General features: G+C 38.5%; 1 protein-coding gene across 1 annotated transcript; it reads right to left on the bottom strand.

Moving 5' to 3' along the window:
• Window positions 1-479: 479 nt before the first annotated feature.
• bace1 (beta-secretase 1) lies at window positions 480-17,781 on the bottom strand. Its single transcript, XM_022679059.2, has 10 exons — window positions 17,622-17,781; window positions 16,931-17,276; window positions 10,612-10,700; window positions 9,405-9,621; window positions 9,146-9,283; window positions 8,930-9,064; window positions 7,875-7,976; window positions 6,353-6,502; window positions 4,982-5,153; window positions 480-4,724 (listed from the first exon to the last, which is right to left on the bottom strand). Exons 2-10 carry the CDS (start codon window positions 17,186-17,188, stop codon window positions 4,480-4,482), a joined length of 1,506 nt encoding a protein of 501 aa, XP_022534780.1. The 5' UTR covers window positions 17,189-17,276; window positions 17,622-17,781; the 3' UTR covers window positions 480-4,479.
• Window positions 17,782-19,508: the final 1,727 nt, after the last annotated feature.

Consider the following 19,508-nt stretch of genomic DNA (forward strand, 5'->3'; position numbering starts at 1 on the left):
AACCCCTTAACACTTTATTAGTGCATTAATAAAAATAAAAAAAAGCAGTCCAGCCTGTTTACACTTAGTTTTACAAACAGAACCTATGAATTTTCGAAAATTACTAAAGCAACATATAAAAATTATTTCACTTGCTAAGATGCATATATTTTTGTGTGTAGGCTAATAAGAATATACTGCCAATCACCTTATTTTTAACATAAAAACTTATTTTTTATGTTAGCTAAATACCTAAGAAAAGTTAGCCCTAGTGGGCAAGACTACATACTGATAGTGAGGTAGTGGTTATAGTCATATTAACTTTGTGTACAAAGATAAATATGAATAAAAGGGTCTAGCAGTTGTACTATAGTTTTGAGGATATATAACAGTGTAAAACTTGTATTTTCTATAGCACATTGTTTGGTTTAAGAAACAGCTGCTGTCTGTGTGAAGCTAAAATATTGATATATATGGAAAAAAAGACCAGAAATCGAACAATAAGTCAATAGGTTTGTATTCAGTGCATATTGAACAGTGCCTCAGTAATCAAACACAAAAGCCAGAAATCCAGTTTGACAGTCATTAGACAACAGTAAGTGGCATATCACTGGTGTGTAAAATCCAATAATGGACATTAAAATGAAACATGACACACATATCAAGTAGTGTTCCAGTCCAGTGCAATGCATTAAAAACTAATGGACACCAGGATCTGTAGGGGTTGAAACATGAGAGCAGGTGATATAAATCAGCTACTGTATGTTGTGCTCTGATTGGATGAAAGCTAGCATGATATAATCAGGCGCACTACTGTACTGCATAGGCAAACACAACTAGGGATGCACCGAAATGATCATTTCTGTCTAAAACTGGACAAAATAAAACATTTGGTCGAAGGCTGAATATTTTTATATGTTTTTTGCAGGTTTCATTAGTTTTTACACTTTCTCACCACTGAAAAGAAACTGCAGTTGCTAAAATACAATGAAAAATATGTATTAATAAACACTTTGCTAAAATGTTTAATATCGCTGTAGACAAGACAAAAAATAATACTTAATACATTTACTCAGCAGTAGCTACTATTCTGATTATAAATTTACTTTAGCAGTGCTGTTCTAGCAACACATTTTACTACTTAACTAGCTAACCTAGCTAGCTAACTACCTTAGCAGTGCAATTCTAGTCATAAATCTATCTCAGTACTGCTATTTTATTCAGAAATGTACTTAAAGCAGTGCAATTTTAGTCAAATGCACTAGAGTAGCAGTGCTACTCAAGCCACATATGACTGAAATTTACATTTAAACACAGATAAAAGCAGCCAGTCTTTTAGTAAACAAATGAATGCTACAGTTAGTTAGCTTAAGCTTTCAGCAGTAAACTGATTAAACTTATATTAGATAAATGTGATAACTGATGTTGAACGCTTTATTTCATTTCATTTCATATAAATCAATCCTAACACTAAAGAGAAACTAACCCCCCTGATTTTTGCTGACTCCTCTCTCAGCTCAAATTTGAAAAAGGCTAAAAAAAATGGGAGGAGTAGTTTGTGCAGGGCACTGGGTGATGTATGGGTTTAGGCGTAGGGCAGGAGGGAGAGCTGATTGGCTGAGCTGCAGCAGCAGCAGTGTGCCTCAGTATGCAGACGCAGAAATGAACACAGTAAAAGCGTTTTTTTAAAGGTTGGGAAATGTTGATAACATTATAAGCAGGACTGATATGTTTCATTACTTCAAAGGAACACATTTCCGCTATTAATGAAACAAAAATATGGTTAAGGGTTTAGTGGCTCTTTAAAAGAAACACGGCAATATAATTAAAAATAAATTAGTCATTATTCTGTATGCATTATTTGCTCTTTTTAATTATTCAGCCAAACACCATGAATGGTTTTATTTGCCATTTTCACTATTTTGCCAAAAATCCGGTGCATCCCTAATTACAGCTTCTCATTTCCCTGTGACCTCTCACAGATCTGCATGATATTAGCATGATATTATAAGGATTCTGAAGGCTCATAAGTGAGTTAAGAGAGATGTGTTTGTGTTTGTGCGTGTGTATATCTGTTGCAACACATCGCACATGTGTGTGTGTGTGTACAATTGTGAATAAAGTCTCTGAAGAAGCCCAACAACAGTAGATTTGTAACGTGATCAGGTTAGTTGTGTGTTTTTGTGTGTATTTGTGCAAATTGTGCACGCATATGTTTGTTCCCACATAAGCCACATACAGTATTAAAGCCAGCACAGAATTACTACTCAGCTTCACATTCAACAAAATAATAACCGTTATAATCATAATTATAATCATAATAATAATATTACAAAAGCTGCTGCGCTTTTAGATACATAGATAACAGGATATTTTTCAGAAAACGGACCTTAAAAATAAAAGTGCATCTTTGTGTAAGCTTTCATATGTTTATAACAGCAAGTCCTGTGTGTGTGTGTGTGTGTGTGTGTGTGGTTAGTAATAGGTGAACTCCTTTCCAGAGGCTGGTATTGTTGTAAATCACAAATAGTCAGGAATTAAAAGAAGTGTTGGCTTTACACGTAGTCTTTATATCTCGAGGTGACGTTATTAGTAAAGGATATGACATCGTGAGAGAGCAGCTCTCAGTCGCACACGCACGCCTTTGAGGTTCATCGTCATTTTGTAGTCGGTTTCATGACTATATTAGGAACTACAGGTCTTTGCATTTATTTTCTATGGAAAAAATCATGTTGTTTCTGGCAAAGAGCTGTGTGATAATAAAATAAAAAATAAAATAATAATAAAAAAATAATAAAATCCTACTTACAGTAGGGCTGAATACTATAAGTCTGAGGCAAAATTAAAATTAATTATTTCTGGGGCGCCGAGTGGTCAGCGGTCTAAAGCGCTGCCACTATGAGCAGGAGGTCGCAGGTTTGAACCCCCCTGCTCATGCAGCTTTGCCATCAGCTGCCGGTGTTCAGAGGGAGCACAACTGGCCTTGCTCCCTCCGGGTGGGTAGATGGCGCTCTCTCACCATCACGCTTAAGGTGGCGTCTGTGAGCGGATGAATCGGAACCTAGCTGCTGCGCTGTTCTCTGAGCACGCTAGCTGCTCAGGCAATGATTAATAAGCAGCAGCTCCACCAGGTACCACCGGTGATGGGGGCGCACAAAGGTGTGGGACAATTGGATAACCAAATTGGGAGAAAATGAAATTATTATATATATATATAATTATTTCTTGTTTAAACTAAAGAAAGCAAATTTAGCACGATTTTTCAAGGTAAATATATATATATTTTTTATGTGAAGTAAGTGTGACAAAAAACCTTTAAACAAAAAGGTTTTTTTTGTCAAAATTGTGGAATTCTTTCCAGCCCCCCCCCCCCCCAAAATAAGTCAAATTGCACCAGACATAGAATGCAGAGGAAGAATGCATAAATTATGAAATATATATAATCCTTTTTAGCTCAAGTGCATGCTATTATTAAAAGCTAAAAAGGGAACACATCACCATATTACTAAAATCAAATACTACAAAAATTATAGTATTCATGTTAAAATTTTAAAATTCTAAAAAAGTTCTACTCAAGTTGTTTATATGTGCTATTCTGTATTTTAGTATGGAATGTTGATAATAGTAGTACATTTTACTGCAGTGTTTTAATCTTAAACAACTTTCATGTCATCATTTGCATATATCATTCTGCTGTCATGCAAAAACCTAGATTTAATGTTTTGCTTTTTTTTTTTACACTTTTTGATATGTTTAATATGGAAGTTGTTCTTGATATTTTGTCAGAATTTCATGAGACATGCTCCAAAATGGCTTAAAATATATTTTGTGTATTGAGCAATACATTGAAAACATTTTTCTGTACTATATGTATTTATATAGATACAAATCCTGTTGCATAACTTTTTATATTCATTTGACTTGGCTAAAAGATGCCCCTTTAGGGTGTAAAGCATGATTTACTAATTTCCCTCAAACATAAAGTTAAATTATATGCCATACTGTATATAAAGGAACAATTTAATTACATTATAAATTGATCATCTTTAGAAGGTCAGTTGCCCATAGAAAGCAACAGGTGCATAAATACAGATGTGCAAAAACTCCATTCAGAGTTTCCATAGAGAAATAAATTGCGTAACACACAACTACAAAATGACGACTCATCCTCAAAGGTCTAAATACACGCATATCTACACACACATACAATAGACGTTAACATTACACACTTAAACAACCTCAAGCCATCAGTCCCAACACTAGCTAAGTGGGACGGGACCGTCATCACATACAGGATTATAAACTCTCCCCACTTCAGGACTGTCCAACAGGACATCTGGTGTAAATACATACATACTATATACACTCCCCCTGACCTACACGACCACCCCCACCCTACCCGACATCGTTACTCCTCTCTGAGACGGTCCAACCGGTGGTCAACAAGACGGAGGCCTCGTGCAGTACGGGTGTGCTTCCTCTCTACATGTGTGGCTGACTTCACTTCAGGAGAGAAATGTCATCGGCAAAGTTACCAGCGCCAAACGGGTGCAGACAGCGGGCGAAGCGCCACTGGCACACCATCAGGCACAGGGGCAACATGAAGAGGGCACAGATGCCGGCCATAATATAGGCGATAGTCATGAGTGTGGACTCGTCCGTCTGAGGGATGTTGTAGCCACAGTCCTCCAGCTCCAAGCCATGGAAGGGACCCTCCACTGAGGCTGTGCGGAACTCGTCGTGAACTGGAGAGGACAACATTTTAATGTACATGTGTTTCTTAAAGAGGAAGAGATTTTAATCTAAATAGACCTCCCTGTTAAAAAAAATCCTGTGTCTAATTTATTGCCTTTGATGCCAATAAGACAGTAAAGATAAAAAAAGTATGCTGTGCAAAATCTAGATTCTTCAAGCTGCCATTCGAAACTGAGCCCTGAACCGTTTATAAAAATATGACTGAAACTAAAAATCGTGAGTAACATATTAAAAATACCTCACTTACCGTGACAAGTGCTGACAGCAAAGCCGATGCGTTTGCGCTCGCGGTCAAACACAACATAAAAGCCCTCCATAATCACAGCACCCATAACGGTTCCAGTGCTGGACTGAGAAACAGCAAACTTGTAGCAGTCTTCCTGCGCAGAGGCTACATCCTCTACTGGCCTGAGATATTGCTGCAGAGAGACAAGACCAAAGAGAGGACATGAGCATTAGCTTAAAACAAGGGTGTCCAAACTACGGCCCGTTTCCTTTTTGGAGCGGCCCGCGAGGTATTTTAGAAATAGAATGTAAGTTGGCCTGCTGTTAAGCAGGTTTTTATAATGTGAGATTCAAAGTTTGAACGCTAGATTTCAGAAACGGGCCAAAGAGTCTAAAAGTGGAGAGGGTGCGCAGTTGTAGCGCAGAAAAACGGGCCAAAGAGTCTAAAAGCAGAGAGAGTGCACAGTTGTAGCACAGAAAAACGGGCCAAAGAGTCTAAAAACGGAGAGAGTGCGCAGTTGTAGCACAGAAAAACGGGCCAAAGAGTCTAAAAGCGGAGAGAGTGCGCAGTTGTAGCACAGAAAAACGGGCCAAAGAGTCTAAAAGTGGAGAGAGTGCGCAGTTGTAGCACAAAAAACGGGCCAAAGAGTCTAAAAACGGAGAGGGTGCGCAGTTGTGGCGCAGAAAAACGGGCCAAAGAGTCTAAAAGGGGAGAGAGTGTTCAGTTGTAGCACAGAAAAACAGGCCAAAGAGTCTAAAAGGGGCGAGAGTTTTCATTTGTAGCACAGAAAAAGGGCAAAAGAGTCTGTGGCCCGTGACTTCAAATATATTTCACCTTCTGGCCCCCAACAAAAAAAGTTTGGACACCCCTGGCTTAAAACGTACACACACACAGTAAATACTGTACACATGTTCTGTTTTTAGCTTAATATAACGTAAGTCACAAATTAATTTAACATTATTCGAGCCACAGTGTCATGTGTTTACTGGGAGAATACATTATAGAAGGCGTTACCACCCACAGTGGACAGTGGTGACTGGCGGTTTCTGGCTAGAATTGTCCATGTGAACGGGCAACAGGATTTTTAAAAATGTTTTAACTGTTTTATTTCTGTCTTACACAGTTTCAAAATGATAAAAAATGCAAAATGGCTTAAAGAAAACATTTGGGCATACATAGAGTAAATAGTACATAGAGATGACCTCTTTTAGCAGCCGTCTGTAAATTCTTCCTGTAAAAAAAAGTATTTTGTTTAATCCATTCTCACCACTGACAGTTAGATGTCCCTGTGCTTCAAACAGTTCTTATTCTAACAGATAAGAAAAGTCCTGCAGGCCAGCTCTGTTCTTCTCAGGGTGACTGTGTTCCGAACACATATAAAATCAGACACACCTGGGGCAGGATGGAGATGCGGAAGGACTGGTTGCGGTTCTCACTCATCAGGTAAAGAGAAATGACGGGGAAGATGTGCCAGGGGGTGGTGCCAGCCTGCCAGCACACCAACTGCTCCCCCAGCCAAAAGCCAGATGGAAACTGCTCTGTCTGCACAACAGAGACACAGAGACAGAGAGACAGAGAAAAAAAACAGAGGATAAAAGAGTCAGAGCTGAAGGACGGATAAAAGAGTTAGCATGGAAGAAAAGTTAAATACTTAAACAATACTGTACATACTAACATTGGTAACAATGATGAGAAGTAGGACTGGGTAATATGACTAAAAACTCACATCTTTACATGCTTTTTTAATCGCAATTACAAAACTTTTCACAGAGCTTTTAATTTTAAACCAGGGATCCAGGAAGTGTGATAAGATGGAGACTAGATTAAACTATCTACCCTTAAGTTAGATTAGGTTACAAAGTAAAAAAAAAAGAATTATAATGATAACAATATAATGAAAAGACTTCTGCACACCAATGCCAGCAAAGTATTAGCATTAGCATTATTAGCATCACTAACTGCGATAAGCGCTAGCTGTTTCGTCGTTCGGAGGTGAGTATATTGAACTGTAGCCTGCTGCTAACCCTGGCTAGCACTGCTGGAGCAGCATTAGCATTGGATGCTAAAACAAGCTACTTGGACTGAAACGCTAGCTGATATCACCATGGCTTACTGGAACACTCAGGGTTCCTCATGAAGCACTGTTGAGCGGTATTCAGTTAACCAGTATGCTAATGCTGCTGCACCCAGCCTTAGTTGAAATCTGGAAATCTAAGCTTTCCACAAATAAACGGAAGCTCTTTACTCGTTTGACTTTTTTTTTAAGAATTACAGTTTTGTTTACTTAACATAATTACACCCCATAGATAGATCTGCTGAATTAGAAGGAAAACGTGGCAACATCCCTGTTACTTCCTAGTGTTGCATAATGCGCCTTATAATTCAGTGCGCTTTATAATCCAGTGCCCTTTATAATCCAGTGCGCCTTTTAGTGCGAAAAATGGTCCAAACGGTTATTTAAGTTGGCACAGTTCTCTACATATACCCAGTGCCTTTACTGAAAAGCCTTTGAAAAATTTACGTTCCAAGGCTAAAGAAGCCCTAGCCTGGCTGTGGTACTAAATGCTAAAGATGACTAACACATTGCTCATGTTGAGTAGATCCATTGATCTGAAAATGGCATCAGAAACTTATGAATAATGTAATATCAGACATGAAGAAAGAAAGCATGCACTTCTTGATAACCCAGTTATGAGCTACTTTAGAACATCGTGCTGAACAGTCTCCAGAAAACCTCAGAACAGACCAGAGGAAGAATAATACAGCAGCAAGGCTCTACCTGGGGACAGAGCAGAAGTGCTGAAACCGCAAAGCTTAAAAGGAAAGCCTGCGCACCTCGTTTTTCTCTGTCACAGACAGTGGGGGGAAAAGAGCAAAGCCGTTAGCAGCAGAGGGAGAGGAGTGAGGTACTTACTGAAGAAGCTGCTTCAATAGCCTTTACAGCAGCCTGGAACACTTTGCGAGGAAGCCGCAGGTTTGTGGTCCCGCTGTCTACTATGCTTTTATCATAATTATACTGTCAGAGAAGCAGAGAGAGGGAAGAGAGATATGAGTATGATTTACTGTGAATTTCTGTTGACTTTTCTTAGTTGAGAAATGATTGTACAGGTGGTATATCACAGCGTTTTATGCTCTCCCTTCTTACACTGTTATTACAAAATAGAAAAGCAAGTCATTCTGAGTTTGAGAGATGAAAACATGGTCTGAACAGTTAATAACTGTGCTTGTGATTTCAGCAGTGCATAACAAGCACTTCAAAATGTATTTCAGTCTAAAACAATAAGAATTGTATAATTCTATCCAGCAGGACTTCAGCACAATATTACAAGAATACTAGAATAAACATATAATGAAGTATTACTCCATAGACAACCACTATAACAAACCTCTGAACTATAATAGGAAATATTAGACAAAAAAACTAGAATAAAAAATAGAATACACTCCGTGACAAAAATAATGCACCCCAGATTGCTGCAGGTATATCTCAGGACGATAAGTAAACTATTATACGTGCGATATGATTAAATGGTCAGGTTTGTGTAAGAAGGCCAGTTGGTCAATCACCAGTTGGTCACCCCTAGTAGTGATATGAGGGACATTTAGTGACAGGATGTACAGGATATCCTGCGGCCACGTGTGTTGCCTCTCATGACAGTGCTTCCATTGGCATTTTTCAGCAGGACAATGCTCATTCACACAATGCAGGGTTTTCCAGAAATGTTCACCAGATTTTATTCATACATATAAAATTTCACTAGATTCCAACAACTAACTCTTGGTGTTTTTTTGTCAATGAGTGTAGAAAGTATTAGTCAATATACATTTCAGTACACTAAGACAGAATGTATACATCAATAAACAGTGCTGAAATATATACTATAATAGGTTATTAATCCATAATTAGCATTCCTATACACATCTTTAAAACAATGAAAGCAAACTCATGACCTGCTTTTTTTCCTATACCTCTTTGCAGTCCATATTGAGATCTTGTCCATTGACCTCAATGCGTACAATGATGACCTCATAGTACCACTCTCTGCGGATTGGTGTGTACCAGACCTCTCCAACATAAAGGGAAGGATCAACTCCTCCAATGATCTGCAAAGAAACCCAGTACAGTCACTATTTCCCAGTATTTTCAAGTAGTTATGTACATTGACTATCTAGATGACGTCATACCATGCTGCCGCCCACAGTGGCGCTGCCCAGGCTGTAGTTCTGGGTGAAGCCGGCTCCACACAGCTGCAGGGAGAAGAGGTTGGGCACATTGGTCTGCCTCACCAGTGAGTCAAAGAAGGGCTCCAGGGTCTCATCAGGCTGACGAGAAGAAAGAACATGCACGAGGACGTCAGCTATACTAAATATATTAAAGTATGCTAAAACAATTTGTACAAACTCAATCATGCACTCCAGCAACACACACACACAGAGGACTGACCCTGGCGATTTCAGCGTAGGCTAGCCCCAGGATGCCCTCCCAGTTGGAGCCGTTAATGAAGAAGCGATCTGACTGGGTGATGGCTGCGATGTTGGCCCTCAGTGACATATTGGGGCCGTGGGGTACTGACACCAGATCTGTCCCCAGCTCCCCTTCCCAGCGGCCCTGAGTGTAGGGCACGTACACACTCCGGCCCAGGTCTTTGTATGATGTGGATCTGGGATAAAAAAAAGGATAAAAGTGGTGATTTCAGGAGTGAACTGAGAAGCAACACTCTTTAATTATAAGATATTTAAACCATTCAGATGAACAATAAAAATATATATCTGTTTCTAATGTTATCTTGATAAAATAACATGTTGGTACATTTCATATTAAGGAAAAAAATACTTTACTACATTAATCATGGTGCTGTAAGAATATGTAGGATGTCCTATAGCATATTATGGTCTCTATTTCTAATTTTTTCCCATTTTCTCCCAATTTAGCTTAGCCAATTGTTCCACCCATTCAGCTGCTACTCAGTTGTATATCCCCATCACCCCAGGGAGGGTGAAGACTGGCAAGTGCCTCCTCCAACACATTTGAAGTCAACCACCACCTCATTTCAAACTGCTGCTGATGCAGCATTGCTGAGTAGCATCACAGCGCACTCGGAGGAAAGCTCAGCGACTCGATTCCAATACATCAGCTCACAGATGCAGCCTTGTGCTGATCAACATCACCTTAGGAGTGATGAGGGGAAAAAGCACCATCTACCCACCCAGAGAGAGCAAGTCCAATTGGGCTCTTTCAGGGCTCCGGCAGCTGATGGCAAGCTACATTAACGGGATTCGAACCAGCGATCTCCTGATTATAGTTGCAGCGCTTCAGACTGCTGCACCATTCTGTGCCCCCCCCCCCCCAATTGTTTTGTTCTCAAATAAATTATCAGTATTTGGCATGATTTTTGGCATGACTATCCAAAATATGTGTAAGCTTCACGAGGGCTACACCACTCACTCCTGATTGGTGGAACAGCGAACCCATGTTTTTTTCGGTGCATTTTTGCACTGTCTAAGAAAATGCATCCTTTGCACATGTATCATCTGTACTTTACATCTGTACTGTACTTTACTTTGACAAGGTTACATCACAAAGGAACACTTTAGCTAAAGTAATCTGCTTTTTTTTTTAGAAAAAGGCTTATTTTTCAAGCAATACTTACAAGGAACGATGGTAGTATCTGCGTAGAAATGGGTGTGCTGCAGCTCCTACTGCGAAATTACTGCTACCTGTATCCACGAGGATGTTCAACTGCAACACAAGAATACATACATTGTGAGCATAGTAAGTAAATTGTAATTTAATTTAGCTTCAACAACAATAATCCAGAGTGGTAGATAAGTATTTTGATCTAAAACTCAGTACTGTGTAGAATATACAGGGACATGGCAAATGTCATGGGATAGGAATATGCAAATTGGAGGTGTTTTAGCATTTAACATTCCCCAATACACAGTATTACATTAACACCTACAGTGAACAGGGAGCACAGTGTGTCATAATGATCATGACCGGCAGTGCCTCATTCTTTAGCTTCAATGGGACATGGCAAACAACCTAGCTATCAATACTCAGCTTGTGGAGAAATGCATGTGTAAATCGTGTCCTTTAAACGTTTTTTTTTAGAAATACCAATTTTATGCATAATGCTCCTTTAACTTATAAAACCACCAGCACCCTCCCTCACAACAAAAATATCAAACACATGTTGGAAATTCCCTAGGAGCAGGTTAAAAACTACAAAGACCAAAATCCTTTGGCTGAGAGTTTAAAAGGTCACTGTCGGCCATTTTTATTTTTTCTGTTTGGCATGGTCTGAGGATTTGTACCATTTTGGATTAAGGATTATGCTTCACTTGGATGTGCGTTTGTGTAAGTTTTCTGTTCTTTAGTTTATCCATTTATGTTAATTTAGGTTGTGATTGTTTCCTTTGTTTTGCTCACTTGGGTTGTAGTTCCTTTGTTGCACTGTTTGTATTGTTTTTTCTTTGTAGATACACCATCCATTCTATATCTCCCTACATCCATCCAACTCCATACTCTTTCCTCATCCATGCATTTTGGGTAGTGAGCTCTGGTTAATGATTGACGCTGATGTGTACGCAAAGTGAAATGTTATTTTGGGGGCCTTCTACTGTGTGTGTTTGTCCTTGCAACTTCAGGCTTCCAGCAAGGGTATTTAAAGAGCAGATGTATTATTGATCATCCTCCTGCATGCCACTAGAGACAGGCTGCCGGCCTGCTAGACTCACTGACTGCGCAAAATGTGATACACACCCAGGGAGAGAGAGAGGGAGGAGAGAGAGATATGTGATGGGCAGCAGAGCTCAAGACTGTAGTAGCTGAATGCTCTTGAATGAACACTCCCTTACTCTACTCTACCGCATTTGACTGCAGTAATCTCAGTGTAGTGTTGAATCAGTGTATTTGATGGTCATTCATTCATTTATACATTTACTCATTCATCCACTCACAATACAGATAAAATACAGTACTGAGTAGGGGTGGGCTATATGGTTCTAAAATAATATCACAATATTTCATGGTATTTTCACAATAATGATACTCTTGACACTATGATAAAACATTGAATTAATTTTTTTTCAAGAATACCATACTGCAACAAATTGAAAATTAATTTTTTTATTGCATGCAATATGATATGGCACACCCCTAACTGAGATATAAAAAAGTAAAATGAGTAAAATAAATGATACTGGACAGATATAATCTGTCTCTAGTAGATGAATAATGAGAAATGAGAACAGTGTGCATTTTTCTTTTTCTGAAAACAGCACAAAAGTAGTACCCTGATGTGATAATTAGGGGTGGGTTATATGGCACAATTTTTCAGGGTATAATATCATTCACAATATTGAAAAATGTTGAATATTACAATTCTGATACAGCTGGAAACATGTTAAACCACCCTGGTGAATCAATCTGTTATAATATGATTAAAGATCATCATTGGTCAACATCATGTAAAGATTTAAATGTACTTTAATTTAATTGTAAATTGCACTAACATGCCAAATGTCCTGTCCCATGACTTTTGTGTATAGGATTTCTGCCGGAGTCGCTTGTCTGTACACGTGGACAATTCTAGCCAAACATTGCCGATTACTATCATTACCAGCCATTGTGGGTATAAACACAACACTGAGGATAGAGGAATGTTAAATGTCTGTTAACCACATAACTCACTCACAAGATACTGCCTCATAACTTATACAGCTATGAACATTCACAAGCCATACCCTGAGGCAACACTTTATCTTCATTTTACATACTAATGCATAACAATCAGCAGATATCACTCTATAATAATTCTTGTTACATAATTACCTAATTACCCAAAGCACTAATTAGGACTCTCCCTATCACTAGCGATGGCTAAAAACCAGGAGATTGAAGGCTAGCACATGCCTCCTCTGATACATGTGAAGTCAGCCCCCTCCTCTATTTGAACTGCTGCTGATGATGCAGCATTTCCGAGTAGCATCACAGCGCACTCGGAGGAAAGCGCAGTGACACTTCTCTACCTGATATATCAGCTCACAGACGCCATGTGCTGATTGACATCACCCTTTTGGAGTGATGTGGAGATAGAGCAAGGCCAATTGTGCTCTCTCAGGGCTCCAGCAGCTGATGGCAAGCTATGTGAACAGGATTCGAACTGGTGATCTCCTGATCATAGTAGCAGTGCATTAGTCCACTGGACCACTCCGACAATGCCTGACAATGTTGGATATTTACTAGTTGTCTATCACAAACACCACTCCAACTACATCTCAGTGATGGGGGTTTACACCCCTCTAGCTTACACTTGGCATTTGGCTTGTACGGCTACTACAGAGTATCCCATTCTACTGCCAAAGCTTTTCTTTAAATATGTAATAGGGATGTCTAAATATATATGTGGATATTACACTGTGGTCTAGTCAGCATCCTGTCCTGTTCTGTAGGGAACATAATTCGAGCTCATGTGCATGCATTCACAAACTTCCTAAAGTTTTCTGCTGAAGCTCTTCCAGCACTGTGCCTCAACCACATCAGTCCTGCACTGCTGACTCTGCATGTGTCTCTGCCTATCTCAGTGACTGCTCAGGTCATCAATCCTTTCCTCTGGCTTCCTGCCCCTTTTGCCCGCTAAATCCGGGCCAGCAGCCTGCATCCTGCCACTCTGGCAACCCACCACACACAAACACACACATTTACTTCCTGTTACTTCTCCATTATGAATATCTCTATGCCATTTGTGTTTACTTGCTTTCACATCAGTTTTCTGATTTCTGGACATTCTCTTAAATCTAGAGGTTTTTCTAATGTCGATATTTTCATGAGGTCTTTAATGATGGAATATGCATATACCAATGTGATAGTTACCTTTTTAAATACTATAAAACTAGAGATGTAAATTACAGTGTATAATAATATATTGTTGATCTCCTGATGACCTCTAAAAGGAAAATTGACAAGATGATTAGATTATTTAGATAAGTTATGTTTGTCCTGGGCGACACAACAATATTGCACAACCTATACAATAAATGGCATGCATCAAAATATTTTGGTGAGACATATTTAAAGTTTGTGACAAAGCATTATGTGAGGATTGCAATTTCTATCTTCTGGGTTCCACCTACAATTTGGAAATGTAACTTGCACTTTGAGACTCCATTAAAGGACACACTTTACACATGCATTTCTGGACAAGCTAAAAAATATGAAATCCATACTGAAAGTGAAATAAGCTTGTGGGCTGAGGCGGCAAAGTAACAAAAAAAACGTTTTATTTTACACAAATATGACATATGAACTGCAATTAGGAGCATTCCAAGCTCAAAATAACACCAACATAGATTCCAATCTTACTTTCAGTCAGTAAAGCATCAACTTAATTCCGGTACATAACACCGATTTAGGTACAGATGGTACTGATTTACCATGTGAATGTGAACATTTTTCCTGTACTCGTGTGATTAGCGATGTCGGCATTAGCCACCACTGATATGGGTGAAGCTGATGATTGAGGCAATGTGCATTAATGCATCAATACGTGCAGGCATTACCTACATTTGTAAATCTAATCCGACAAAATAACTAAATTCATTTTTAGCAAAATAATTTTAATTGTTTATTAAAGCTTGAAATGTAAACTAATGACTTAGAATCTGTATTTAACTGAAGAACTACGGGTAAGAAAATAACAAAAAACTAATGCATCTAATTACAAAAATGTTCATGGTACTGGTACATGGTACTGGTACTCATTTTTTGTTTAAAAAATATTTTTTGTTATAAATGTCTGTTTATTAGCATCTACAGAGCGTAACTATCACACTGCTGATAGTGAAAGACTTTCACAGTGTTGTCGTGTGACTGAGAGGTGTTTAAATAAGAACTTGCAGTTTACAGCTTACACAGTGTTGCACACAGCAGTGTTGTTCATAATTAACACTTGGGGGAATTTAACACTCCTGCTGTTATCTCCTTTTGGTAACTCTTATATGTGTCACTCGTGAAATATTCTTTTTAGTGTCAATCCAAAACTGCTGGAGTCAAGATTTTAAAGCACTGTTTTGAAACGGGTCAGCATTTGCTAAGCGAAACTAAACTTTAGTTCAAAATAATTTATAAAAAAGTTTTTTAAAAAAAGTTTTAAATAGAGGAACTGTAATATATCGACTATTGTAATCATGTGACATACACTATTTTACATTTACATTTTTTGCTGTTTAGTACAGAAACTGATCATACTCATTGTCTCTTCTCAAGTATTCAATCTCACATTTTCTGGTGAAGTCAAAATGGTAAAATCTCTGCCCAGAGTCCTTGATACCAGGGCTCGTGGCACTGGTTGGCTGATTCTCTAAGTAAAGGCTTGTTAGTAATGCTTGTGCCAGGCTCTGGGCAACCCCACAGCTGCAGCACACAAGGCCATGCCCTTCATACATAGCACCAAACAGGCCCTATTGACAAGCCCAGAGAAATGTAGTTATAGTGTTCTGCTATGTTTACTAATACAGACTAACAGACAATCTTTTAGCATATGGTACTTTTCATATCCCATAGTTCCCTGACAGTGTATTTTTTACATTTTCATTCCTGTAAACATGCTGGCTTTTGTGACATCACAAAAACCATAAAACCAAGCTGTTTTCAAATTAAATTCTATAGGATTTTTATTCAACTATTCTACTATTCTATATTCTAATGCTGTCATAGATTTCTACATAATGAAATAATATTGTCTCAAATTCCTACGTAATAAAATAACATTGTCACAGCCTTCTAAAACACTGTCACAAATTTCTAGAACATTGTTACAACCTCCAAGAATGTTTTCAGATAACAGTCACAATTTTCCGAAATGTTGTTACAACCTTCTAGAACATTGTTGCAACCTTAAAGAATGTTGTTAGATGATATTATCATGCACTTCTCAAACAATTGTCAGTCAACATTGTCACAACCTCCAAGAACATTGCCACAACCCACTAGAATGTTGAGATAATGTTGTAACAAGCTCATATACCGCTATCACACAACGTCACGACTTTCTTAAGAATTATATTTCAACATTTCAGAATTGTGACAATGTTGAGATACAGCAAAAGAACAGTCCTCCCAACGCTAATGCTACTATTTGCTGGGTTATACCCAATCCCTCTCAACCTTTACCATACCTTCTAAGGGGGCTCTAGTATTTACATTATCAGCCCCTCATAAACCGTTGTCAAAACCTCCTAAAACATTATCACAACCTCCTGGAACACTGTCACAACTTTCTACATTATCAAAACATTCTTGAATGTTATCAAAAACATTATCAGCCCCTCATTAAACATTGTGACAACCTCTTAAAACATTGTCAGATATAGTTAACACAAATTGAATGTAATATCACCATAATGATATCAGCCTCTCCTTAAACGTTGGCACAACCTCTTAGAAAATTGTCAGGTAATATTATCACAACCTCCTAAAACATTGTCAGAACCTCATGGAACATTTTCAGATAACATTATCACAACCTCCTAAAACATTGTCACAATGTGTTAGAACATCGTCAGATAACATTATTGCAATCTCCTAAAACGTTGGCACAACCTCTTAGAACATTGTCAGACAACGTTATCGCAACCTCGTTAAACGTTGACACAACCTCTTAGAACATTGTCAGACAACGTTATCGCAACCTCGTTAAACGTTGGTACAACCTCTTAGAACATTGTCAGATAACATTATCACAACCTCCCAAAACGTTGAAACAACCACTTAGAACATCGTCAGATAACATTTTGACAACCCCCTGAAACACTGTCACTTAATGTCACAACTTTGTGAGGAATTACTCTTCATTATTTTAACATCCTGACAACATTTGGGGCACCTAATTAACCTAATTTCCCCAACGTTGTCACAATGTTATCGTTTTCTGCGCTATACCCCAGTCCCCTCAACCCTCACGTCACCTTCTGAGGGGGCGTGCCCACAGCCATCTCCACGTAGTACCCCTGGCCGGACTTGCCGCGCAGGTTGTCGATCATGTCCACGAAGGTCACGCTCCTGGCCGCCCGGCGTCTCCGCGGCGCCCCCTGCTGGCTGGGTCGGCGGGCAGGATGCAGGAGGGCGACACGGAGCCCTGCGGCCCCACAGCCGGGCACTGAGGCGGCCAGCACGGCCAGCAGGGTCCAGCAGAACAGAAGCAGAGAATGAGCAGCTATTTCCATCTTTCTCTGAGTACTGGAGGCTTTCCTTCAGGTCCTGTACGTCCAGTTCTTCATTCAGCGGTCGGGCGAACGTTCGCTTGACATTGCACTGAAATCCCACGACTTAAATTACGATCATTAAACAAGCACGCATTTTTATTATAATGATAATAATAACACGACATTAGAGATAGCTGATGATGCTCGAGCGCTCGACCAACACGCCCAAACCATCCGTGTCTTCCTTCCTTCCCCCTTTACGTTTATTTAACAGCAGCACGGGCTGCCTGAGCGTTACAATAACCTTATATTCTAGTAGCGAGCTGTCAAGAAAATTAAATAATAATATTTAAAAATAATAAACAATTTAGATTTAGCAGAAAACCCGGATATAAATAATAAATCAAGCTTTAAACACCCAAATCAATATGACACAATTTACCCTTAAGCTCACCTTCTCCCTTGCAACGAATACGACCTTAAATATCCGTGTTTAAACCCGTTTATCGTTCCTTTTCTCCCGCGCGGCCATAATCTGCATCTCTCCGCTCCCTAAACACCTCCTGCCTCCACCTCCTCCATCTTTCCCCGCAGCAGCCCAGCGACTCCTCAACGAATCGCTCCTATCAACCGAGTCTTTTTTTTGTGTCGGATCAATTGAACCGATTCACGATTCACTGAAACAGAATCCAGCTGGTGCTGAAAAAGCAAAATAGTATTTAAATACTAAAATACTAAAATCTGTATCTACTGGAGTATTATTTTTACTGTACTTAAGTAATAAAATGCTGCATCTGTGTCTACTGGACATTTTTATGTAATAATTATTAATTCTGACAATAATGTGCTTTTATCCTATATGTGTTTTTAATCATGTAAACATGTTCTCCTCCACTAGTCTTACACACTGCTTTAGGATAACTTACTTTTCTCTTATTTTTTCCAGAGCTGTATGTCAAATATAAATGTATTAAAAAATGTATGGTCAAACATGGTATTTGCTTGCTAAATTGCATTTGTTTGTATAAAATAAAAAATATATATTTATATTTATTTGAAATGTACAAAAATATATACCATGTTTTCTTTCCCAATGTGGGATATGCTTAAAAGTATATTCTTTCATTGAACCCTTTTGGTCCAATTGAACCATAACACCTTCCATGTTTTAGACACTTCTATTATTAATTAGCAAAATACTGCTTTACAATCCTTGTGTACTGATTTTTTTCTTAAAATATAATGCTGTGCAAATGCTTTAGATGCTTGTAGAAAATCTCATCTGGGCAGTAAGTGTTTATTGTTGCAGTACAAAATAAAAATAAAAACAGCATTAATGCAAAAAGTAGTAGCAGTAGTTTAACATCAATATGTTTCTTAAGGCATCACATTTTTGTGAATGAGCTAACTACATCAGTTATTACAAAAAGGTCAAATAGCTTTCAGATATACAAAAAATAATTAATGTATATTTTATATAAGTAACTGTAAATAATCCATGTAGTTAGTAAATTAACTAGAAGCCGGACACGCTGCTGTATTTAATGGGCTATAGTCGTATGCAGTTTTGAAAGCAGCCTCTGTCAGCGCAAATGAATCGTTGACTCGAATGGTGAGTCGGTTCGCTACGCTAAATCACTGTGGCCGGTACTACTCCGCATCCGTCCGCCCTCAACGCATCTCCAGGCAAAAATAAGGCGATGCTTTCAGAGCATTCTGGGAGACGTAGTTTCCTAAACATCCAGGAAGATTATTATTAGCTTTCTGCTTACCAGACACCTTTCTATGAGAAAGTTTATAGAGATTCAGACTTCTAGAAATCTCAGCACAGAAGGCTTTACTTGAATTGTATTTTCCTCCAGTTTAACCAAGCGTTTACTCATAAAAGTTATAATATATTACATTTTAGATATAAATGTATATGGCACTGAGGAACCCGGAGTTCATTCAAATCTCAGTGCTAACTGCTATACAGCTCTGAAATCAGTTTCTCTGATTTTGCTATTTATAGGCATATAGGTATAAGAGTAAAATGAACCCAGCTGGCATACAACTGACCTTCAACATTAAAATGTGATGGAAATATGACTAAAGTAATGTATGTTGTTTTTTCAATGTTGAAACAATGGTTGTTCAATGGTTGTGCTAACTATGAAATTTTAACGTTAACTCAACATAATGTCCTCAACCTTCTGCCTTTTGAATCAGCATTTTACATTTCATCACCACATAATTTCTAAAAACGGTTAGACGGAGGAATTAAAAAGTGTTTTACTTCTATTTGCAAAAACTGCTTTTTAATTTAACACCATGTTCATGTTCTAATAGTTTTACTGTTTTA

The sequence above is a fragment of the Astyanax mexicanus genome, chromosome 4 (assembly GCF_023375975.1).
Source record: "Astyanax mexicanus isolate ESR-SI-001 chromosome 4, AstMex3_surface, whole genome shotgun sequence".
In the NCBI taxonomy this organism is placed as follows: Eukaryota; Metazoa; Chordata; class Actinopteri; order Characiformes; family Acestrorhamphidae; genus Astyanax; species Astyanax mexicanus.

Coding starts and splice junctions, on each gene's coding strand:
- bace1 (XM_022679059.2), bottom strand. CDS start 17,188: ATGGAAATAGCTGCTCATTCTCTGCTTCTGTTCTGCTGGACCCTGCTG. Junction 9,622..10,611: donor AGATACTACCATCGTTCCTT/GTAAGTATTGCT, acceptor TTTTTATCCCAG/ATCCACATCATACAAAGACC. Junction 6,503..7,874: donor CTATTGAAGCAGCTTCTTCA/GTAAGTACCTCA, acceptor TCTGTTGTGCAG/ACAGAGCAGTTTCCATCTGG.